The sequence below is a fragment of the Zymoseptoria tritici genome, chromosome 10 (assembly GCF_000219625.1).
Source record: "Zymoseptoria tritici IPO323 chromosome 10, whole genome shotgun sequence".
In the NCBI taxonomy this organism is placed as follows: Eukaryota; Fungi; Ascomycota; class Dothideomycetes; order Mycosphaerellales; family Mycosphaerellaceae; genus Zymoseptoria; species Zymoseptoria tritici.
In genome coordinates, this window is record NC_018209.1 from 325631 (window position 1) to 349800 (window position 24170).

A 24170-nucleotide genomic window follows, 5' to 3' on the forward strand; every position below is an offset into this window, starting at 1 on the left:
TCCGTCCATTTGGGTGCTTCGGAGCGTGATGTCGCGTTCTCCAGTCCTTCAGGGATATCAAATTGGGGGCGCCAAATAAAGGCGGCCCCTGCAACCTGGTCTCGACTCGGTCACCCATCGAGGGGCAGCTTGCATTCAATCCGGGATTTTGTATGTGACAAGTAGTTTGGGCAAGTACAACTATACAAGTACCGAGCGATTGTTTCGGAAGTGACCAGTCTCATTTTCGGCTTCGAACGCTGCACTCATGTTTTTCGACATCATCAAGTGAGGCATGAAAGTGGAGTGAATCGACCAAACCACGGTCCAGTCACGTGGGCTTTCTCCGCTTGGTTCGGACGAAACAGGCGCTCTGTCGACCGCCAATCGGACCTTCAAGACGCCTGTTCTTCGTCTCTTTTGCTCTATAGCTTCCGCACATCACCTGTTCGGCTGAGCGATTGGCGTCGAGCGGCTCTGCGATCTTTGTCCGCGCTTCGAAGGCCTCTCCGGAAGGCTTGACGCTGCCACCGACTCTTCGCGCTGCAGCAAGGTCAGGCCGGCCGCCCGACAGCACCCACATTCCTCAGCGACACCCACCACACGGCCGGACCACCGATAACACCCTCGCTGAATGAGACCGGAGACCAGTGCGGCTCTGGCCTTGACCAACACGAGCGCCGCCGCAGTCACCGAAGAACCACACAAAGCTTGGACATAATCACTCACGGAGCTCTCACAACATGAATGGACTCGCTGGACAACCCGCCGGTCAGATGTATGTCCGCGCGCTGTACGACTACGAGGCCGACGATCAGACCAGTCTGAGCTTCCGACAGGGCGACATCATTCAGGTCATCACTCAGCTCGAGAGTGGATGGTGGGACGGCGTTATACATGGCACTCGCGGCTGGTTTCCAAGCAATTATTGCGCTGTCGTATCGCATCCTTCCGACTCAAACGCGTATGGCAGGAATGGGAGGGCAGGAGATTCAGAGGCTGAAGAGTCGGAGGAGGAGTTTGGCGAACATGACAACACAACTCCTGCGACGAGCAACGGGCATCGCGATGGAGCTGCAACAAGCACACAGGAAGAGGCGGCGTTCTGGATACCACAGGCCACTCCAGATGGTCGGCTATTCTACTTCAACACATTGACTGGCGAGAGCACCATGGAGTTGCCCTTGGAGGCGCCGACATCCGCCAACGAGACCGGACCACGAGATCGCACGAACATTTATATCCCCGAACAGACGCGACCGCCGGCGGAGTTTTTGGCCGCGGGCTACGAACGTGATGAAGATACGGACTACGCCTCAGCGTCCGAGGCTGAAGACGCGTCGGTAGCACAAGGATCAAAGTCCTCAAGCACGGTAAGTTACACCCACCACTTCGTGTCGTTCACCGCAATCTACGTGACACCCCCACTAATCTGGCCAATCTGTCAGCATCGACGCAGGCGTTCGTTTCTGTCCGACGGAGTGTCACCTGCAACATCCATGGATTCTCTGAGCGCTCCATCTCCGATGAGCCGCTCGCGCACGAATCTCACCGACGCCAACAACCTGTCCCTATCCGCTATGCAGCAGGGTTTGCCGCCGAACGGTACTACCGCCACCTCTTTTGCCCATGCGCCTGCCGGCGGTTCGAGCCTTTCATTACTACCTCGGAGGTTCTTTGACGACGCCCACGCCGTTCCTTTGACCTGGAATACCATGGTAGAAGACATGCGGCGCGCAGTGCAACGATATCGCGAAGTCATTAATCGCGGCGACCGCTCCGAATACGTACGCAAAGCCGAGGACATCTCAGACCACCTCCGTTTGTTGCTCGCCGCCGGGTCCGGCACCACCGACAACCATTCTGGAAATCCTTCCATCATCTCGACGAACAAGGCCCTTTATCCTCATTTCCGCGAGATGATGTCACGGTTCTCCAAGCTCGTTTTATCTTCACACATCGCCGCCGCAGATTGGCCGGCGCCAGACTCAAATCAGAAGTGCTTGCAGGAAGCTGAGGGTGTGCTCCACGGCGTGTATGGTTTTGTCGAAGTGGCACGGCAACAACGCGGCGAAGAAATTCCACGTCTGGTTCCGGGCTTTATCTCGGGTTCCAAGACGGCGGGCAGCTGGCAGAACAATGGACTCAACCCGCGGAACAACTTGGCGTCCATGTCTTTCATGGACGAGGAGGCTGACACCTCGGCTGAACCTAATGCGACATTGGATGCAGCCCTTCTGGAACGCCTCGACGATCTCAAACGACTGATAGTGTCTAGCATTCGTCGCCTGGACGAACATCTGGTGCTCCGCGAGAAATTGATCACTCCGCAGAAGCATCGCCACATCAGCGATAAAATCTGCAGCTCCGGCAAACAGGTCATCGAGGTCTGCCGGCCGTATCTGTCCACGGTGGAGTCGATCAACTTTGCTCCTCTCACCAACACATTTCAGACACCACAGCTGAACGACTTCTCTGAACACAAGCAGAAACTGTACGATTCAACGTCTGATCTCATCTTCGCTTGTCAGTCCGTTGCTGCCCCACTAGCGGACGAGTGGGCGGAGACCAGGGGACCAACGTTAGAAGAGCGCGTGACTCGAGTCAAGAGTGTGAGTCGAGAATTGGACACCACTGCATCACAAATCCTCTTTTCTCTGCAACTCCTCTCCGAGCTCATGCCTCAGGGAGAGGGCACAACCAATCCGCACCGCCTGACGGATGGTGGAGCGACGTACCAACAGCACATGCGGAACGGGTCGAACAACCTGCGGCCGCAGCTGGCAGAGGTTGGACACTCCAAGTCATTTACGGAAGGCACGAGTTCGCCGGCGGATATTGTCAGTGGAGAGAGCTCCAAGGTCAAGCGCTTCTTCGGCGAAGTCCCTGCAACGCCGCTGCCTGGACGTGAGTCCGAGGATCAGCCTGACTACTTGAGATTGGATTATGAGGGTGAGATCGCATACGATGTCAAGTCGGAAGTACCCATTCTTCGCGGCGGAACGCTCATCGCCTTGGTCGAGCAGCTCACACGGCACGACCGGCTGGACTCGCCATTCAACAACACTTTCTTGCTTACATACCGCTCCTTCACCACGGCACCGGAACTGTTCGAGTTGCTTGTCAAGCGATGGACCATCCAACCTCCGTACGGACTTGGAGGTGCTGATCTCGAGACGTGGGTCAATCGAAAGCAGAAGCCAATCAGGTTCCGTGTGGTCAACATTTTGAAGTCATGGTTTGACAACTACTGGATGGAAGCGAATGACGAGGCAAGCCAGCAGCTGATGCAAAGAGTGTATGCTTTCGCGAAGGATACAGTGCAGTCGACCAGTACACCAGGCGCCGGGCCACTGATGACCGCGATCGAGCAGAGAATGCGTGGTCAAGACGCATCGAGCAAGCGCTTGGTATTGACGATCAATTCCCAAGCACCGCAACCCATCGTGCCGAAGAACATGAAGAAACTCAAGTTTCTCGATATCGATGCGCTGGAATTTGCGAGACAATTGACCATTATCGAGTCCAAGCTCTACGGAAAGATCAGACCCACCGAATGTCTGAACAAGACATGGCAAAAGAAGCTGGCTCCCGGCGAGCCAGATCCAGCCGATAATGTCAAATCACTGATCCTGCACTCCAATCAGCTCACCAACTGGGTAGCGCAGATGATCCTCACCCAAGCAGACGTCAAACGACGAGTGGTCGTCATCAAGCACTTCGTCTCCATCGCCGACAAATGCCGCAATCTCAACAACTTCTCCTGCCTGACATCTATCATCTCCGCGCTCGGCTCAGCACCCATCCACCGTCTCAACCGAACCTGGTCTCAAGTCAACCAACGTACCACTCAAACTCTCGAATCAATGCGCAAACTCATGGGCTCCACGAGGAATTTCAACGAATATCGCGAAGCCCTCCACAAAGCGAACCCGCCCTGCATACCCTTCTTCGGCATCTACCTCACAGATTTGACATTCATCGAAGACGGAATCCCCGGTCTCATTAAGAGAACACAACTTATTAACTTCGCCAAGCGCGCCAAGACGGCAGAGGTCATCCGCGACATCCAACAGTATCAAAATGTGCCGTACGGCCTACAACCCGTGCAGGAACTGCAGGATTACATTTCGAATAATATGCGAAGTGCGGGCGATGTCCACGAGATGTATGAGCGGAGTCTGCAGGTCGAGCCGAGAGAACGGGAAGACGAGAAGATCGCTAGGTGAGTCGATGTCGATATCGATGTCCACCACTGTCACGTTCTTGCGAAAACTAACATGTCTCTCAGGTTGTTGTCAGAGTCCGGCTTCTTGTAGTCCAAGGATCGCAACTCTGACCCATCCTCGCCGAACTCATCGAGCCCGCCATCTGGCGCGTCGACGCCGAAGATCAGCAGATCGATCATGTCTCTGCTCACGATGCTGGGAATGTTCTCCAGTGAGAAGCAGCGATTGAGTGGGCTGAGGATATCTTAGATATGCTTGTCAGATGAGGTGAATTCCCCGCTATTTCCGGCTCGAATCGAGCGAGATGCGGAAAAATGAAGAGATGACATGACGTGATGAGACAGATGCAAATGAAATGAAGATTTTGACGAGGTTTTGGACTTTGTGTGTTTCTGCTTATTGGTTCTCACAGTGGCGGATTGAATCCGTGTAGCATGGTGAACGCGGAAGGATATTGTGAGAGATCGGATTTCTTGCGCTGGCTACGTGCTGCCGGTCACAATGCGCCACGCTGTGGAGTGGTGGCACTTTGTGTTGTGCGGTTTGCGAACGTAGCATCGCAGGATCAGTGGCCGCTATTCAAGGTATGTTGCACGGCTGGCGCTCGCTTGGTTGTGTTGGCAATATCGGCGACTCTGTGCTGAGTTTGGCGGTCTTTCAGGCGCCGCCTCTGATATGGTATGCAGAACAATATCAGCAGCTGCCTCAAAAGCGTGGTTGCAAATGCCTTCTTATCAAACGACAGCTCTTGCTGAACGGAAAGTGACGAAGAAGGAGCTTCATCAGCACATCAAGCAGGAGGTCTTGCACAGCCGAGATGCGGCCAGCCATGCTTCCACAATTCTCTTCAAAAGGATCGCACAACAAATACCGTATTCTCTCTCGTGGCACTGTCATCCATTACGATTTGATTATCATTCGTCCGGCACTGGGCGTACAGCATCTTACTTGCACAACATCGATCCTCCCGAACACCCAGTCCGCCATGCGTGCTCTCGTGCCGCTGCTGGCTGCAGTCACACTCGCGAGTGCGCTTCAGGATTGCTCGTGTGGTTACATGGTCAACACCACCGATCAAGAGTACTATGCCGTCTTCACCGAGATCTTCGAGACGGATTTTCTGCACGTTGGCAACTTGAAGAAAGATACTGGCAATTCCTGGCTCCCGCAATCGTACGATCACTCACCAGAGGCGTCACATGGTCCTTGCGGTAAACTCGCTGGCGTCGAGAACGTCAAGACCAACCCTATCCACAATGCATGGGACTGGACCGGGCCCGGCATTCACGGACAAGATCCAGGTCTTCAACTCTGGACGGAACATGGATTTACCGACGTTTCCAGCTACTGCATGATCCCAATCGCAGAAGTCGTGTCCACCCGCGACGACATGCTCTATGGCTCTTTCAGAATCGGACTGAAGACCAGCGCTGTCAACGGCACATGCGGTGGATTCTACTTCTATCTCAACAAGCCGGCAGAAATCGAGATGGAGCTCCTGTCCAAATCCAATCAGAAGTCCGCCGGCTTCGTTCAGCTCGTCGTCCCATCCGAGGAGGACATGCAACGAGGCCACATGAAACACGATTCCCCAGACGTGGACGCTCACTCGCTGATCTTCTCGCCGACCACCGACTACAACGAGTTCCGATTCGACTGGCTGCCGGATCGCATCGACTTCTACGCCAACGGTGAACGACTGAGTACCGTCACAGACAACGTCCCTAATTCACCAGGCAGTCTACGCATCTCCCACTGGTCGAACGGCGACGATGACTGGAGCGGCGGACCACCCAAGGAAGACGCTGTGATGACTGTCAGCTATGTGAAGGCGTACTTCAACTCCTCCGAACCCGACAATACCCAGGCATCTCTCATGAACTGCCGAGATTCTCTTGGTGGCGAACATGCATGTCGGATTCCGGACCAAATGAAGCCGCCAGGTCTTCTGGGGCCCGATGGAAATCAAACGGCGCAAACACACTTCTTCCAGAGGAACATGAGTGGACTGGTGACACCTGCACCTATACCGCCGAAACATTCTAGGGGTTCGGAGAGGAGATATGGGAGCGGGATTGGCGGTGTGCTGTATTGGGCAATGGCAATCGCAGCTGGGCTCTTCACGTTCCATGGATTCAATGCGTTCAGGCTGTTGCATGTGGGTTTGAGGATTCGCGCGCCTTGAATGAAGGCGGATCTGTTGCAATTGGGGAGACTATTCTAACATTATCACGCTCGTTGTCGCGCGCTCATTGGCGAGTACCAACCACAAGGCGCTGAAAAAACGTCGGGAAATGCAACAGCGGTTTTCTCATTCGTGTCCGCGTAATGTTCAAGATTTGATCGGTGAAGCGACGCTCCACCGCGAACGCCCACAATCGGACAACACATGATCCAATGCATAGCTCTGCAAAACGAATCAACAGCGGCTTGCTTGACGTTGCCACGACTTGGTGAACAAATTTCTGCTCGACCGGCGTGTGGCATGACTCGCTAGAACTATGATGAAACGATGCAGATCTCATCTGGCACAGCTTTTGCATCTCCGAGGTTGTGCATGCAAACCGTGCAAGATCTGATGTTGAGCTCGTCCAGGACAGTATACTCCATCGGCAGTCTCACAATGCTGCGTCCAATCATGCAGAATGAATGGCGACTTTGCGTCTACGACGGGAACGATCGACGGACAACGCATAGGTCCCGAGCTCCGTCCTTCTTAATACCGACACTCTATAGGTTTCGCAAAGCGGTCAAGGACGCATATGCAGATATGCATCCCAGCTGCAATCCACGCCAAGTATTATTGCCTTTTTGCGTATCAAAAGGGAAGCTGCGTCCGGATGTTGCGCGAGCTGGACCTTGTACGCTCTACCGCCTCGAAGAGCAACGATGCATTCTCTGACCGTGCTCCAAACCGTTCTCGCGGCAAACCTCGCCCTTGCTCTTAACTTGCCTCGACAGGATACCGCTCCTTCGCAATACGCTGTCCAACCACTACCACTCGACACGCCATGGACGGACAAAGTTGGCACGGATCCATGGCCGCAGTATCCGAGACCCAAACTCGCTCGTTCGGAGTGGAAGTCCCTTAACGGAATATGGACGTACGCAAATGCTTCTAGTTTGGATGCCGTCAACAATCCGCCGTTCAACCAAACATTGACAAATGAGGTCCTGGTCCCGTTCTGTCTTGAGAGTGGCCTTTCTGGCATTGAGGGGGATTACCTTTTGTACTCTTGGTACTCGACCAAGTTCAGTGTGCCCTCCAATTGGACCGGCGAGAGGACGCTCCTCAACTTCAATGCAGTCGACTATGAGGCGACTGTATTTGTCAATGGTCAGCAAGTTATGTTCCATCGCGGAGGTTATTTTGCTTTCTCCGTCGATGTTACGCCGTACTTGTCTTCATCGGGGACAAATGAGCTGTGAGCAAATCTCTAACATGCCCGTAGCCATCTCGCTTTCTGACTGATCTCGAACAGCGTCGTATTTGTCCACGATCCCACAGATTCTGGCCGCTATGTGATTCCCGTCGGGAAGCAGACTCTGGGTTCGGATCACATTTTCTACAGACCCTGCAGTGGTATCTGGCAAAGTGTCTGGATCGAGTCGGCTCCGGCAGACTACATCACCGGACTTGACATCAACGGCGGCGCTGATGGGACCGGTAAGATATTCCGGCAGTGTCGTTGCCCTCTCATGATGCTAATTCTTCCCAGTTAATGTTACCGTCTCCTCTTCTCAAAACAGTACCGGTCAAGTGGAGATCTCAATCCTCGAGAAAGGGACTTCGAACAAAGTGGCTTCCCATACAGGATCTGCCGGTCGTCAGTTCTCGTTCAAGGCTGAATCTGTAAAGTGCTGGAGTCCAGACCACCCCAATCTGTACGATATTGCGATCAAGTTTGGCGATGACCAAATCGAGAGCTACACCGGATTCCGAACCATTACCAAAGAGGCCGTGAACGACGTCCAACGAATTGTGTTGAACGGCGAAGCAATCTTTCCGTTTGGTACCCTCGATCAGGGCTTCTGGCCGGATGGAGGCTACACGCCGCCCACGTACGAGGCGATGATATACGACATCCAGACCTTGAAGAAGATCGGATACAACATGCTCCGCAAGCACGTAAGTGAACTCATGCCCTTTCCGCGACTCTGTAGATCTGATCGCTCGTCCCGCAATAGATCAAGGTGGAGTCTCCATTGTATTACCAAGCGGCAGATGAGCTGGGAATTTTGGTCATGCAAGACATGCCTTCCCTGCGACTGTCCACCGAAACGCTCGCCAATTGCAGCAGACAAAGGCTCCTTCCAGATGCCGCGCAGCAGCAGGAATTCCAACGCCAGCTCGAATTGCTCGTCACGCAGCTGAGGAGCCATACGTGCATCTTTGCTTGGGTAATCTACAACGAGGGCTGGGGCCAGATCGAGAGCTATTATCCCGAATTCGCATTGACGGACGTCGTTCGAGGGCTGGATCCTACTCGACTTGTGGACGCCGTCACTGGATTCCCCGATCATGGGGCGGGCGACTTTTCAGATAATCATCACTACGCCAATCCGCAGTGCGGAACGCCGTTCTACTCCCTCTCGTCCAGCCCCTTCGATCCGTCACGTATTGGATTCCAGGGCGAGTTCGGCGGGATAGGCAATAATGTCACGGAGGAGCATGCCTGGAAGGTGCAGGATTCCATCGACGCAGTCAACCAGACGTAAGTGCCACCAGCATGCTTTGAGGGAGGTCAGATCTCGGGCTAACATACTCAGCTACGAGCTGGACGACACGATCGAGGTATGGAACTACCGCGGCCACACCCTGCTGACGGAGCTCCTCTCGCAAGTCGAGATGTACTCCTGCGCGGGCGCCGTCTGGACGCAGACCACCGACGTCGAAGGCGAGGTCAACGGTATGCTGACGTATGATCGTCGAGTGCTGCGTCCGGATCTGCAGCAGTGGCAGACGGATATCCAGGCGCTGTATGATGCCTCCGCGAAGAGGACGAATGCTTCCATGCCTAGTCATTGAGGTTTCCAGTGTAGGGTCACGGATGGCTGACTGGCATGGCAATTTCTTCTCCGAATCCTCCATGCTTCTGTACGAATCCCATGGCGTGAGCTACTGTGTCGTTGCTGCGGGTTGCAGAGTGTGAGGACGGAATCCCGACTGTCGAGCAGTCAATGTCTCAGTTGCAATTTCTTGCACGAGGGAAGCCTCCTGAAAAATGGAGTTGAATGAGGTCAAGGGCCGGGAGAACGCGTAGAATAGCTTCCCTGGTCGTTCAGCTTCGAGCTCAGGCCACCGGTCTGCATTCTCCTCCTGCTTCGTGATCGCGTCAACTCATCCTCCTCCTGCTCAACCTCCTCGCGTGCGCTTCGCCTCCTCGGACAACCTCCCCATCATCACTCACAGAATTATTATGATCGGATGCTGAGGAAAGTTGCCAGGGTTGTTGTGCTGTTCGGGTGATCTTGGACCTTACATCATGGTGAGAGTCGGAGTCGGAACTACAGTGGTCAAAGTTGAAGTCGGATCCACAATGGGCCGCGGCGTGTCTCGGCGGGAGAGCTTCCATATAGCTCCGATGCTCCGAGGACAGAGCAGAATATATATGTATATATCTACGTCCTAATCATTCGGACTCCTTCCAGTCCCGAGATCAAAATCAAACTGAGCAGCAAGCAAAGCCAACCTCAAGATGTCTCCAGTACCGCTCGTGGCACCCGCCCTGTCCCTAGCCGGCTGGACATTGATTATGGAAATATGGATGTAAGCTATACCCAATGCCATCCCAAACATATCAACAACCTATCTAACCCACTTCCTCAGGTACGCCTACCGCATCCCCGACCTCGAAAAATACAAAGTCGACACCTCGCCGAACATGACCGCCGAATCCATGAAGAAAATCCCGCGTCATCGCCAATGGCCCGCGGACAATTACAACCACTTGCACGAGCAGCCGACCGTCTTTTACGCCACGGCGATGTGCTTGACGCTGTTGGGAGCGCACGACAAGACGACTGTTGGGTTGGCGTGGGCGTATGTTGCGGCGAGAGTGTTGCATTCTTTGATCCAGGCGAGGACGAACGTTATCATGCAGAGGTTCAGCGTGTTTGCGATCAGTGGTGTGGTTTTGGGGAGTTTGGTCGTGAGAGGATTGCTGCGGGCTTTTTAGAGGGCTGGGGCGTTGCAGAGGTTGCTGAAGGATGACTGTTACAGCGCTGGCGGCTGGTGGGAGTGTTTCGTTGCCCTCGTGGCACTGGCTATGGTTCCAGATGACTGTTGTATGCACACGCCATAAGTGGCATCTTCGAAAGGCTCGGTTTGTCCACAAATCTCTGTCTGTGCGAATATAGTCCATCGCCGCCTTCCACTTCTACACAGAAAGATGTCCCATACCCATGCGCCTCCCAATGCAATCCACATCTTCTCGTCCTGATCGTACACCCTCTCAATCCCCATGATGTCTTTTCCAAGCTCTCAAATCTTGTACTCAGCTCCATGGAACGGACTCCAGATCCCTCTCACACTCTCATTCAGACTCTTCACCGGCTTCGTGACCCTCTTCAACTTCTCTCCATTCGCGTCTCTTAGCAACACCGCTTTCTCCACGATCTGTCCTGGCTCCAGATTCCTTACGCAGATCGCCTTCTCGCGACCGTTGATGTATTGGCCTTTGATGACGGGATGTTTGCCGGGGCGAGGGGAAACGGTGACTTCGATCGAGGGGTTTTCGGCGGCGAATTGGGCAAGGCGGTGTTTGATGAAGGCGCTGTGGTGTGTTGTTAGTATCGCAGTCGTGCGAACGTTGGCGCGAGAGATTTTCCATACTTCATGCCTCTACTGCTGCCGGCCCAGTCGCAGTAGTGAAAGTCCAGACGCTTGCATTGGAGGATAAATGCGCCCACGCCATTCTGTGCGATCGTGTCAGTGAGGCTATTATGGCTCCGCAGCATTTACGACAGCATACCTGAGATTTTGCTACCGTCCGTAGCGCTTGAAGAGGCATGATGGCATGTTCTCGCAATGATGTTGCGAACATGAGGAGATGGCGGCGTTGTCTTTGACTCTTGGCAGGTGCGGCGGACTCAGCTCCGTGGCACCGACCACATCCACCTCACTCAACTTCGCCATCACGACTTTAATCCCCCGACGAGATATCGACCAAGACATCGCATGAACGCCGCCAAGGTGGCGACTGGGCAGCAGAATCTATGCAAGATGCGAGACCCTCCTGTTCTGTCCACGGGACAAAGGCTGGCTAAATGTGCGAAGCGTCCTCTGCTGTTTGCACGGTTGAAGCCACCGTCCCGCTCTATCATTCACTACCTCAGACTATGAACGACTAGGTGGGATCCGCATGCATTGAAGTCCCGAATCTATCAGCTGAATATTATGAGTGGTGTCGTTGGGGTTGCGGGCGCCCACGTCATCTGTCTCTGGAATGTAACACTCACTCGCGTCCACTCCTGGCTACGCGGTGCCACGATTGCGGTTCAAAAAAGATAAAGTCCTCTCAGGATGTCTCGTCTGCTTCGCGATAACACGACTCGCTCGTCTGCTCGGCCATGCGGCTAATAACAGGCATTGCTTCGTGGACGCTCGCAATAACATGCTGCTGGGCTCAATCAGGTAAGTAAAGCATCAATCGGTTGGGCTGTCTGTGGGAAGACTGACAATTCACAAAGCTCGAGTCGTGACGGTCACTCGGACTGTATCTTCGTACGTGGGACGAGCTTCACGCGCGCGCCGAACTCACATTGTTTCGTAGCGACTGCTCGACCACACACGCGAGGTCAACAATTCCACCGCAAGGATGGATATACACATCCGGGACGACTGTGCCGTTCACATTCAACGCTTCGTACACGTCTGACTTTGGAAATGCCACCGCTGTATCGTCCGTACCCTCAGCGCCATCAACCTCCGCAGAGAGCGCGGTATCAAGCCAGCGCGACACAATCGGCAATATCTTGACCGAGTCCATTGTCTTGACCAACACGGTCGTAACGCCTTCGTCCGATACGCTTCAATCGAGGACAAACTCCATCTCCTCCGATTCACCCGGAATATCTCCCCCATCCGTGATCACAAATATCGCTCCAACGACACTATCGAATGGCACAACTGGTATTCCATTCGACGGGTCGTCGTCCGTCTCATTGGAAGTGACAGCATCGCCCTCGTCCATCTTCCCGATTGAAACGTCATCCAATGGTTCGATCGATGCGTCAAGTCAACCAGCCTCAAGCGTCACGAGAACATACTCGGCCGATAGTGCATTCATGACCACGGCGTCACCTACTGCAACGCTCGCGCCAGGTACATACATCTTCGGCGGCACCGCCTTTCGAGCTGTAGTTGGAGGGAACACGGTCACGTACACCTCCGATGGACAATTCTTGACCAGCACTTCCGGCGGCATAACAACGACCTTCACGTCCGGCGGAGTCACGACTACAATCTTCGGGCCCGAGCCTACTGGAGACGTTCCAGTACCGGTAGCTGAAGCAGTAATTGGGCAATGTCCCACGTACGATGAGAGACTGCTCACCACCGCTGACGTCGACTTCGTTTCATACATCGTCACCTGCGGGAGAACCTACAACGGCACTGTGATCTCCACCCTGGCTCGAAGGACGATCTCGGTCCGAGCGGAGAGCGATGATTGCACTGATCAGTGTCTGGACATATCGGGATGTACAGCTTTCTCATACACGCAAGACCGGTGTATCTTCTACAGCGAGATCAACGCGGTACTCCTCTCGGCAAACCCTGCGTTCTCGGCTGTGAGGCTGTTCGATGGGGCAGAGCAAATCGTCCTGCCGAATGAGAACTCGACTACTTCCGTGGCGCAGTCGACGACTCTGCTATCTTCGACTCCGTCCGCGCAAACAAGTGCTGAGTACTCGCTGAGCTCTGTCCCTTTCCCGTCGTTTGCTTCGACAGCTGGCTTTGACACGAGCGAATCCGTCGCCAGCTTGCCTGTAAGCTCTACTCCTCCGACGGGCGGTGCTGTGTCTACTGTGTCTCTTCCCACGAGCAGTGGGATCCGTACATCTACGATGTCAGACACCAGTCTTTCATCGGCGACCTCTGGCACGTCTGCCGTCTCGGTGGCGATTTCGACGTCGGAAGCAACAAGGACCAGCAGTCCGAGCAATCCCGCAACTCTCTCCTCAGCCTCGCCTAGTGTCCCATCGAGAGCGCCGGCCACAAATACGATCAGTGCTCCGAGCGGTCTGAGCTCCGTTGGCTACCACAGCAACAGCACTTCTAGCAGTATCAGCGTCTCGAGTTTTCTGGCGGCCACCAACTCCACGCTGTCCATTAGCTCATCAGCTGCAAGCACGCTTTTGCCATCGCTCGCTTCCTCGGATCTGCCTTCGACGAATCTCACACAACCAATGTCTACGGCTATAACATTTGCCAGCAGCACTGAGGCCAAGTGGACGTCCACGGCCGCCAACGGTGCCACAACCGCGCCGAGCGGCACTGCCTCGTCGACCAGTCCTACCATTTATCCAGGTTCCACCATGACCTCCTTTGCATCGACTGTCATCACGATCACGACTTCATCGACGATGTCGTCTGCAACAATCTCGTATGCGACAGACCCGTCTACGACAACGTCGACTACAGCATCCTCAACAATCATGACTTCGACATCCGCATTGCAGGTTTCTACCTCTTCCTTATATAGCTCTTCGCCGCCATCTGCCACACGTACGTCCTCATGCACAGACCGCTCGACCTTTTCAGCAAGCGATGGCAGTCAGTATATTGTACTCTGCGATCAAGACGCTTCGGATCCAAACTACTCCTCCTCCACTGGCAGGTCAAGTTTCCAAGGCATCAATCCGGTACAGGCCGCCGACTTTGTCGCTTGTATCAATCGATGTAGTTATCAAGGGACAGACTGTTCAGGAGTGACTTGGGACTCTTCGACACAACAGTGTGAATTGAAGGGTTCGATGGCCCGCCAGTACAATGACTTGTCGCCAAACCCTGGTTTCGACAGCGCTGTCCGATCATCAGGTCCCGATGGTGTGGCTGGGAGATCCCGGCTCCTCACCAACGGCGACTTCAGCACTGGCTCCCTTAATCCTTGGGTGGTCAGCACCCAAGAAAGTGCCTCCTTGAGTCTAGCTCAGAACTCGGCGTAAATACTGCCCTTCTGTTCCCTACTACCTTTACTGACATTGTGTCCAGCTCAATCCTGATCACCAATGGCATTGGCAATCTCGGCATATGGCAAGACATGGCCGTCAACGGCGGTGCGGCGTTCTACGTGACAGCTTCGGTTTCCATCTCCGGCTTCGCCAACTTCGCCAGCGGCTCATGCAGTGTGGATCTCATAACCGATGGCCAGGATATTACTTACGAATGGCGGGCGGATCTTCCACAGACGGCGTACCATGCCAGCGGGCACATCAACGACTTCGGAACCATTTTCCTGCTTCAGATATCATGTAGGCTCCAAAGCGGCAGCACAGTGGGGAATATCACGATTGTCGCCGATGACATTTCGTTTTACACCTACCCTAGAGCCGTCGGAGCGAGTCCGATCGTTCCAGAACCCGTCATCTCGAATGCATACTACGACTTCGCCAATTCAGGAACGCAACTCATCACTATTCGTCGGTTACGAGAAGACGTCCAATACACCGCAAGCGCAACTCTACAAGTTAATGGACCGGATAGCGATAGCGGCAATAGTTGTACTGTTTTCATGGCTTTCGAGATCGATGGCGGTACCCAGCAGTTCTTCGTGCAAGAATTTACGACAAGTGACACAGTCCCACTCGAGGTTCAAGGAAGGCTTGCGCAGGATTCCAGCGCGTTCAGTATTCAATTTGTTTGTTCGACGACAGAAGGAGCTGCGGCACCAGGAGTATTGGCTGTCAGGGAGTTCGACTTGAGGATTGATGCGTGAGCGCTGCATGCTAAGAATAAGTGCTGTACAATACAACTTTGCTGCAGTATACGAGCGATACGATGTCGCAACTTGAGCTAGCTGCAACTGGCTAGCCTGATCAGTAGCGCGACGTCTTACCTTCACTGAGTTCGCATATTTGTACTTCATCTCTTCTACCATCACGACCCGTGATGCTCGAGGACCATCGGCCCAGCATACAGCCTTGGCGAACATGCGCGGTGCTGTACAAGGAAGCGGATCCTCGCCTACTACTTTAGCACTCCTCAGATGGAATCCCGAGAACCCCGCGTTATTGCTGAATTCGTGACACGAAAGCGGCGTCTCGACGTGGGATGCGGAGTCACAAGCCATGCTGACAGGAAATATGCGAGTACGTCCTCCCGAGTGAGAAACGACTCCTTCGATATGGCAGGTAGTATAACATCCAGCTCGCGCTTCCTTCTGACTTCAGGCCACGAACTTCACTCCCTCATCCCGAAACTCAATTTGCACTCCCAGCATCATCATGGCCACTCCAAGCATGCCCATCTCTCCCGAAGCGACCTTTGATCGCAGTGCGCTCGCCGGCAAAAGTGTCATCATCACCGGCGGCGCCAGCGGAATAGGCGAGGCCAGCATGCGTGCCTTCGTCGCTGCCGGAGCTTTCGTCACATTCGGCGACATAGTCATCGATCTCGCTGTGGCTCTGGTCAAGGAACTGGGCTCCGAAAAGGTCGCCTTTGTGCCTTGTAACGTCACCGTTTGGACCGATCAAGTAAAATTGTTCAAGACTGCACTAGAGATGTCCCCGTCCAAGACCATCGACATCGTGTTCGCCAACGCCGGCCTGGCCAAGCATGACGATCTTTACCATCAAAAAGATGGACAGGACGGCGATCCGGTCGAACCAGACTTGACCACGCTGAACGTCAATGTCATCGGAGTGGCGTACACGGCTAAACTGGCGATGTTCTACTTCCCCAAGCAGCCGGAAGGTGAAGGACGAGACCGCTGCTTCCTTGTCACGTCGAGTATCTCGGGTTATATCGATCATCCGGAGAACCCTCAGTACAACACCAGCAAATGGGGAGTCAGAGGGCTTATGAGGAGTTTGAGGAGTACGGGAGCCAGGCAGGGAATGCGGGCGAACTTGATTGCACCTTGGTGAGTCGAGTGAGCTGGCTCTACGGGCAATCAAATACTGACAGAAATCAGGGTCACCGCTACGAGAATTATGACTGATGAGCAAAAGGCTGCAGCTCTGGCTTACGGGGTCGTATTTGCCGAAATCGAAGACATCGCATCAGCAGTGTTACATCTCGCGAGTGACAGGACTATCAACGGTGACATTACCCAAGTATGAGCAGCGCATATCATGGACTTGTACTGACATGTGTCTAGGGCGAGCGCTGGCTAATGTTCCCCGAGACATGCATCCGCGCGGCTATATCGATCTCAAGAAGGACGATGCCGAAGACGACTTGCTGAAAGAGCTGCTCAAGTACGCTCCCATTCCTCCAAAGCCTTGAGATTTTATCTCATTCTTTGCCGGTGTCGACGCAACAAAGAATACGTGGGAAGTATCTCACGGGAGATTGACAGCGATGGCCATACAATGGAATCAAGCAGAATCTCATCTAACAGACAAAGACCATTGAACAACCGAACCTACGACGGCGAGAGACATGGTTGCTCGCAATAAGAAGATGCTGGACGCTCCTCGACGACGGTAGTGTTGTCTCTCATTCTGTCTCCTTCACCTTCGTTCAGATCACATTCATTTCTATTTTCAGACGTTGATCGTCTTCGTCAATATGGTTCAAACTAGGAGCAAGACTGCTGCTGCTTTAGCTCTCGCAAACAACAATGCCAACAATGCCCCCAACGCTGCCGCCAACACTCTTCCGGTCAATGGCATTGCGGCAGCTCCAATCAATGCAGCTCCAATCAATGCAGCCACGGTCAATGCAGCCCCGGCCAACGCAGCCCCGGTCAACGTAGCTCCTGTCAACGTAGCTCCAGTCAATGCCGCTCCGGTCAATCCAGCTCCGTTGAATGTGGCTCCGGTCAATGCAGCTCCGGTCAATGCAGCTCCGGTCAATGCAGCTCCGGTCAATGCAGCTCCGGTTAATGCGGCTCCAGCTAATGCGGCTCCGCCTATTGCAGCTCCGGCCAATACTGCCGCAACCAATACTGCCGCAACCAATACTGCCGCAACCAACGCTGCCGCAACCAACGCTGCCGCGGCCAACGCTGCCGCGGCCAATGCTACGATCGTGCTCAACGCTGCTTCAGCCCCAGCGCCGTTGCCCGCTACTGCAGTCCAGAAACGACCTTCCGATTCCGCGGGCTCGGACATAAGTCCAAAGCGTACTCGTCACGATCCACCAGAGGGCTCCGATGAGGAGGTCGATCAACTTGACAACGAGCAGATTGCACCGGCCCGTCGAAAACGACCAGCAGATGACGGTGACGATGATGATGTCAACGCTTCTGCTCCCCGCCGAGCAACGCAACAGGATCGCATACCTATTCCTCCCATCAAGCTTGCTCCCAGGCAATCAAAGCGCCCGAAACTTGCTACTGCGGCGGATGAATCCTACGTTTCAAATAGCATCGCTCAATTTACTAAGCTCAAACCCGCGAAGAGCAGCTTGCGAAAACGCCACACCTCGACTATCCTCAAAATTCTTCCGAAAATGTCTCTTCCATCTGAAGACCAGATCCAGATGTCCATTGGCGGGCCAGGAGGAGACGAACGGGATGAGATCGCTGCATACTCTCTGAACGCAAGCGAGGCGAAAGCGCTCCTTAGCAGCAACCGACCGATCACAGTACCGGTCTTTGTGTCCGGCGGAGCTCGGACTGTCTTCAATGGTCTTCCTGACAGCCGCCGTCCCATCGAGCAGGCTCTTTCGGACTGGTTCATCAATCCTCGCGAGCGCTTTGCCTACCCGAACACAAAAAAGAAGATCTCGAACTATATAGAAGGACAAGTGACAGCAGAGGAACTCCGTCAGCACTGCTTTGATCCGGAAAACAACACGCTGTTGTACCCTTGGAACCTCCCCGATATCATTAATCCACTGGGCTCGCGAGCAGTACCAGAGTTCTTGCTGTCAGATCAATGCCGGTTCCTTGACGACTTGATGCGCATGATTATAGTTCCTTACGAGGAAGATGTCTGCCTTCCGGGTTGCCCTTCTAGCGGTCAGCTGTGCAAAGAACACACCATCACCCTGTCCGAGCTGACCCTCCTCAACTTAATGTACGAGCACTGGAAAGGCACGCTCATGATCGCCGATCCAGGAGCCATAACTCTCTCGCACTTCGACAAGTGGTCTCTCGGGACGTGGATCTCCTGCTACGAAGGCGAGATAGGACTCTGCTGGCTCGATCGCCCTTCAGACAACGAGCGAATGGCATGCGTCAATGATGAGACGAAAATACCCACCAGCCCCCTACTCAAAGTGTTGAGAGCTGGAGATGCGGTGTACATGCCCCCGGGCACAGTCCATATCGTATGGAGACTGTCGGAAGGAGGACAGACGTTGGGTATGGCGGGTCATGTCTTGAGGAGAGATCATGTGGATAGCTGGCTGGAGATGCTGCAGAGGGAGATGGCGAACAAGATGCAGCGGAATGATGCAGAGGCGTATGGTACTGTTGTGCCGCCGTTGGTACGTGCGGTGAAGAGCCTGATTGAAAGTCTCAGAGACAAGGCAGATATCGAGCGACTGGGAGGAGCAAGGAAGCTTGCAAGTGCGATGGAGACTATCAAAGCGCTTGAGGCGCAGATCGTAGCTCTTGCAGCTTCGCAGCCTGGCGCCAAGGCTCAGGACGGGACAAACGACGCCGGGAATTCTGAGTCGGACGCTGATGCCGCTGGTGAACAGGATACAGACAATCTCGGATTGACAGATACTGTATCTGGAGCAGAAGGGACCCAATCGCAGGCAGGGAGCCAGCCGGTGACGGGAGAGGCAACTTTATGACAGCTAACGCCTGGTGTGCAAGAAGCATCCCAGCTAAGAGCCTTACCAGAGACAAGAGAAAGTGCAGAATCAAGGAGCACTAAATCTTTGACGGAGCTCGTCGCCTCACAACAAGAGCTCATCAGGTTACATGAGGAGTACATCAGCGAATTGGAAATAAGCCGGGCGCTATGATACCATACTGGCTGCTATGGCTTCACGACTCTTCTTGCCTTCAAAGCAGAATGACTCCCCGTCCTCTCTCGCAGAAGCTCATCGTTTAGGCATGTCTTATTTGTTCAACGCTGCATGCAGGTCATATCGGCAGGCTGCATGTCTCACATGTAGGAACTGTAGCTTCAATCGCTAGGCCATACTTCATATACCACCCGAACATCTCTTGAGCATCTTCCTACCTACACACGTACACTATACCTCTCATTCACGCTGATATCGTCACAGCAATTGCGGTCAACCATGTCTACAAGCGCGGCGATCCCATATTACAGCCTCAACGCCGCAGATCTTCAGTCAGTAGCAAACAACAGCTAAAGCATCAGGACATCATCGACTGACCATGATCGTAGTCACACCAAGCCCACTAGAACGAGCTCCACGCCCCAAATCCTAAGACGTGCCGTCCTCTCAGCACCGCCGACAAACGTCGAGGGGGCATTCAGGCCAGGACCTCTCTTCCAACGCCGGAGCATGCTTGGGTCGGAGATGTGGCTCCAAGCACCGTGGAGAAGTTGCCGTACAAGCATGGTTCGCCCTCTACCGTACCGAGTGCAATACCAACAGCCTGATGTCGAGCTCTGTGTGGTGGAACAAGAGATCGAATATGATCCTGCGGATCTTCGACTGTCGGGTCCCATTGCTGAAGGGCCGCTGAGAGCTACGAGGCCAGACGAGAGAGCAGCGTACACGCAAACCTGGCTGAGAAAGACCAACGTCCAACAGCCCGAGAGGGCAGCCTTGTACCCTCCTTACAGGACTCAACGGCATCTGAGGCACCTCCCAGCTTATTTCAGCGGCGATGAAGAAATGGATGGTGCTGCAGGTCAGACAGAGATCGTCGTCGTGCAGCGCAAGTCGAGATTCGAACGGAGGCAGAATATGAAGCTGGCGGTAATCATCGTGGCGGTCGTCTTCAGCGTCTGTTTGCTATGTGGGCTGGCTGTCGGCATAGCGGTAACGACATGATGCTGTGCGTTCTGCGCAGAGATGATCTTTTCACTTGGAGGAGTTGGGTGGCGAGGAGGATCGCGTATATGGACATGCAAAGCCTGGCCGGAACGGTAGAGGGGACATCTTGTGCCGGTGAAGAGTGTAAGGACGCCGCACAGGCTAGAGGTATTTGCGGGACACATGCTGCGTTGGGCGTCGACTTGAGGTGTCCGGCTCTCGTGACAGTCGTCATCTGCTCGTCTGGTTTCTTCGCGACGAAGGGTAGGCGGATTGATCTTTTGCTTTATCTACGCTGATGTCTCGGATTGAGTCGACTTGAACAGATTGAAAGACAGTGAGCGCACAATGGTGTATTCGGTATAATGATGTCAAGATCAAAAGGAGAGATTGAGACGTACTGAGCTGACAATCTCATCGAATTTGCAAGTCCTCCTTGATTGCCAAGCGGAGATCAGCAGGAAGAGGCGTGAAGACGGATCAAACAGAGACAGGACAGGCTGTTGTGGGCTGGCGTAAACAATGATGGTATTTCGTAACTTACACACTCTGGCCTGTGTATCCATATTCAACGTCCGCAAGACTGTCAACTTTTGTTTTATCAGATGCCACAACCATCCATTATGCCATCATATATCGCAACGCTCTAAAGCTCGCTCTTCGCATCGTCCTCCTGGCCGATGAACCTGCTCAAAATGTTCTTGCGGCTGATCAGATCGTCCAGCTTCTCCGGCGCAAGGTTGCCCTTGCCGATCAGGTTCTGCAACCTTGTGTATTCCTTCTCGAGGTATCCCGCGTTGTTTTCAGCCTTGCTCGCAACCTTGGCGTAGTACTCAGCGGTCTTGTCCTGCAGCGCGCCGGCTTGCTTGGCCAGCTCCTTGTACGCCTTCTCGCCGCCGGTCTTCAAGGCCGCAACGGCCTCGTCGAGCGATGGGATGACACCGGCCAGAGCGTTGAGACCACCGCCTGGAGAGCGGAAAGTTCCAGCCTTTTCGTTCATGAAGGTCACCAAATCGGCCTCGGTACGTCCGCCCGTGTATGGTACTGCGTCTTTCGAACCCTTGGGGAAGTACAGAATTGTTGGGTAGGACCTGACCTCGTAGCGCTCAGCGGTTTTCTTGCCATTGGGTGCATCGGCGTCGACCTTGGCGATAAGAACGGAGGGCTCGGAGGCGAAGTCGGCGGCGACCGTCTCCCAGATTGGGGCGAGGCTCTTGCAGTCTGTGAGGATCGTCAGTATGGCTGCAGATCCGTGCAATATCAAGTGATATACTCACGTCCACACCACGGCGCTGTGAAAGCGACAATGGCATCCATGTCACCGCCAATCTGCTTGTCAAAAGTGCTGTCGTTCAACATCTCGACTGACGATGCAACCTTCTTCGCACCCTTTGGCTTGACGCCGATCTTCTCGGTGATGAACTCAGTCAAGCTGTCGATATCCCGGCCCTTCTTGTAATCCTCTGGCTCCGACTTCCCGCTGCCATCAAAGTACTTGATCGTGGGAAATCCCTTGATTCCGTATTTCGTTCCCAGCGACTTGTGCTCGTCGGCGTCGACTTTGGCGATGGTGATTTTGTCTGTGGAAGACGCGAAGGAACCCGCGAGCTCTTCGTAGATGGGAGCGAGAGTCTTGCAGTGGCCGCACCATGGTGCAAAGAACTCGACAAGCGCTGGCTTGCCGGACTTGAGCACGATGGAGTCGAAGTTTGAGGGCGTGAGGTCGACGACAGCGGCAGCAGAGGTGCTGACTACGACGAGCGCCGCAGTGAAAAGTTGCGTGAATCGAAGCATTGTGTCGAGGGGGTGTTGTGTTTGTGGAGGATTGAAAGAATGTCTTCGAGCGAATGTAAGGTAGACCTACATGAACAGAACGTCAACGTCGCTGGACCCTGGATTTGTCATGTGGCAAGGGGCTGACCTCACCTGTTCTCGGAGAGGAAGGCCACTTGTCTTCTCACACGACAAGTCATAGACAACACTTCTCATCCTCTGCATGTCGAATGCCCACTGGACCCTCAGGCTGGATCCGTAACTGCTAGGCTGGTCTATTCCACAGGAAGGATCTACAGATTTCTGTCGGACGTTCAGAAGACATGGCATGCAATCATTGCAATGGTAGGTCGAACTACTTGAAAGTCGTGCGTGAAGCTTGTGTAGACACAATCAGTCTGGATACGATTGGGATGGTGCGACTGATACTACGTGCATTGAGAATGCCGAAAAAATCGTCATGGTCACTTCCGGCAATTTGCATCATAGATGCTCGGCCACCCTCAGCTCCCGAAGGATGCAACATTGCGCAGGAAGGCCACTTGCATTGGAGATACACATCAGATTCCCACTCGGGTGCTTAAATTCTCATTCATCTCGATCCTGCAAATCGTTCAGCAAAGCCATTGACTAACATGTTTCGTCCAGTCATCCTAGGGCAATCTAGCACCCTATGGCCGCGCTCCTACCGTCGGTGTGCTGCTCCTCGCGGGTTTTCGTCCGCCTCCCTCTGGATCAGCTGCCTCTTTGCAGACACCTCTCCTCTACGGATCACCTCTCTGTGAGCGCTTATAACGCGATCAGCTTGCGAGTCGGGGACACGCCCCACCATTCTCGTCTTTTCGAACAAGCCATGCGGCCACGACTTCGAGATATCGATAAAGGCTCCTGGCGCGAGTGTCCCTTTCTCTTCTTCCTTCATCTTGACCTCGACCGAAGCATGATGTTCCGTTTGGATCTTGTCCGATCCTTCCTCGACGAGCGGGATGAGGAATCGTCGCTTCCACTGGGGCTGGCCTGCGATACCGCCTCCAGTTCCGGTGCCTATTGCAAAGCTCTGCATGCCTACGTCCTTTGTCGAGAACCAGTAGAGGAACATGCGGTGCTTGGAGCTCACGACGCCGGTTGGAGTTTGGACGAACTTGCTGTTCTTAGCGGGATCAGCTTTCACGTCGTATGCCATGGCGTTGTGCGAGCCCCAGAAGACATCGCCATGCGCCCAATCATCTGAATCTTTCTTCAGTTTCCAATCCTCCTGGTGACCCGTAACCGGTCTACTTCTCGAAGGACCAGCAGCGGCGCCATTGGCCCTTGCGGCTTGCGGAGGAGGTGGAGGCATCATGCTCTCGTCTCCCTCAGTCCGTGCAAGTCTCGAGGGCGGGTTGTATGGGTTCTGCCCCGATCTTGGAGGTGGGCCGTACCTACCTCGTCGGCCCAGCGGCTGTCTGATGGGCCGATTGTGGCTGATTGCGAAGCTTTGAGACTGGTTTGTGGGTGTCTCCCCATGACTGAGAACATAGTCCGGACGATAAGAGTCGGTGGCGGGTTTGCTAACTGAGTTATGGTGCGCAGGTTGATTGTACCGCGTTTCATGGTCGAAATTATTTGGCCGTGCTCTCTTCGAGTCGCTCTCGTCGACGCTAGTTCTTCGACGCTTCACAGTGGAGTTGGGCGGTCCAGTTGTCGTGCCCATGTTCTGAGGCCGATCTTGCCGCCCTCCGTTGGGGCGAGGCTCTGTTTCACTGGCTGCTCTGCGAACGTTGCTGTTGTTCGCAGATGCAGGAAGTCGCTCGTGCTTATCATCAGGGGTGGAGCTCTGAGACATGACCGAAGATGCGTTGGTCGCTGACTTTGAACGGAGGTCTTGGACGTGATTGGGGTTTGCAATAAGATGATAAGCAGGTATCAGCACTTTGGGGTGGGTTCGAAGCGAGGAGGGAAGCATCGTGTCAAGGCGGTATATGTGGAAGCGTTGGACGTCGCCGCAGTGAATCGTGCGGCAGTGTCAGTCAATGGTGTATACTCATTCACCGCGTCCGCTGCAATTTGTGGTCATCTGAGAGCTAGGTTATCATTGTCGTGTACATGACCACAGCAGCGAGCTATTC

General features: G+C 54.1%; 8 protein-coding genes across 8 annotated transcripts; 5 read left to right on the forward strand and 3 right to left on the reverse strand.

Moving 5' to 3' along the window:
* Positions 1–438: 438 nt before the first annotated feature.
* Positions 439–4298, forward strand: MYCGRDRAFT_101362 (guanine-nucleotide dissociation stimulator CDC25; the record flags this gene model as incomplete). The annotated part of the gene is made up of 3 exons (XM_003848740.1): positions 439–1352; positions 1428–4204; positions 4271–4298. 3 exons carry the CDS (start codon positions 723–725, stop codon positions 4296–4298), a joined length of 3435 nt encoding a protein of 1144 aa, XP_003848788.1.
* A 913-nt stretch (positions 4299–5211) lies between these two features.
* MYCGRDRAFT_15476 (uncharacterized protein) lies at positions 5212–6177 on the forward strand (the record flags this gene model as incomplete). The annotated part of the gene is made up of 1 exon (XM_003848741.1): positions 5212–6177. A coding segment is annotated over one exon (966 nt), but the record flags the coding sequence as incomplete, so codon positions are not given.
* Positions 6178–7097: 920 nt separating this feature from the next.
* Positions 7098–9237, forward strand: MgLAC3 (putative beta-galactosidase; the record flags this gene model as incomplete). Its single annotated transcript, XM_003848742.1, has 5 exons — positions 7098–7633; positions 7691–7875; positions 7970–8337; positions 8397–8923; positions 8979–9237. The coding sequence occupies 5 exons, from the start codon at positions 7098–7100 to the stop codon at positions 9235–9237; spliced, it is 1875 nt and encodes a 624-aa protein (XP_003848790.1).
* A 969-nt stretch (positions 9238–10206) lies between these two features.
* On the reverse strand, positions 10207–11225 carry MYCGRDRAFT_105874 (mitochondrial 54S ribosomal protein MRPL51; the record flags this gene model as incomplete). Its single annotated transcript, XM_003849154.1, has 3 exons — positions 10207–10984; positions 11044–11126; positions 11183–11225. 3 exons carry the CDS (start codon positions 11219–11221, stop codon positions 10693–10695), a joined length of 414 nt encoding a protein of 137 aa, XP_003849202.1.
* Positions 11226–15645: 4420 nt separating this feature from the next.
* On the forward strand, positions 15646–16659 carry MYCGRDRAFT_76101 (uncharacterized protein; the record flags this gene model as incomplete). The annotated part of the gene is made up of 3 exons (XM_003848743.1): positions 15646–16294; positions 16346–16473; positions 16532–16659. The coding sequence occupies 3 exons, from the start codon at positions 15657–15659 to the stop codon at positions 16657–16659; spliced, it is 894 nt and encodes a 297-aa protein (XP_003848791.1).
* Positions 16660–16944: 285 nt separating this feature from the next.
* MYCGRDRAFT_96092 (uncharacterized protein) lies at positions 16945–19125 on the forward strand (the record flags this gene model as incomplete). Its single annotated transcript, XM_003848744.1, has 1 exon — positions 16945–19125. One exon carries the CDS (start codon positions 16945–16947, stop codon positions 19123–19125), a length of 2181 nt encoding a protein of 726 aa, XP_003848792.1.
* Positions 19126–20935: 1810 nt separating this feature from the next.
* MYCGRDRAFT_101365 (uncharacterized protein) lies at positions 20936–22099 on the reverse strand (the record flags this gene model as incomplete). Its single annotated transcript, XM_003849153.1, has 2 exons — positions 20936–21510; positions 21567–22099. The coding sequence occupies 2 exons, from the start codon at positions 22081–22083 to the stop codon at positions 20936–20938; spliced, it is 1092 nt and encodes a 363-aa protein (XP_003849201.1).
* Positions 22100–22747: 648 nt separating this feature from the next.
* Positions 22748–23887, reverse strand: MYCGRDRAFT_96094 (uncharacterized protein; the record flags this gene model as incomplete). Its single annotated transcript, XM_003849152.1, has 1 exon — positions 22748–23887. The coding sequence occupies one exon, from the start codon at positions 23885–23887 to the stop codon at positions 22748–22750; it is 1140 nt and encodes a 379-aa protein (XP_003849200.1).
* Between the last annotated feature and the right edge of the window lie 283 nt (positions 23888–24170).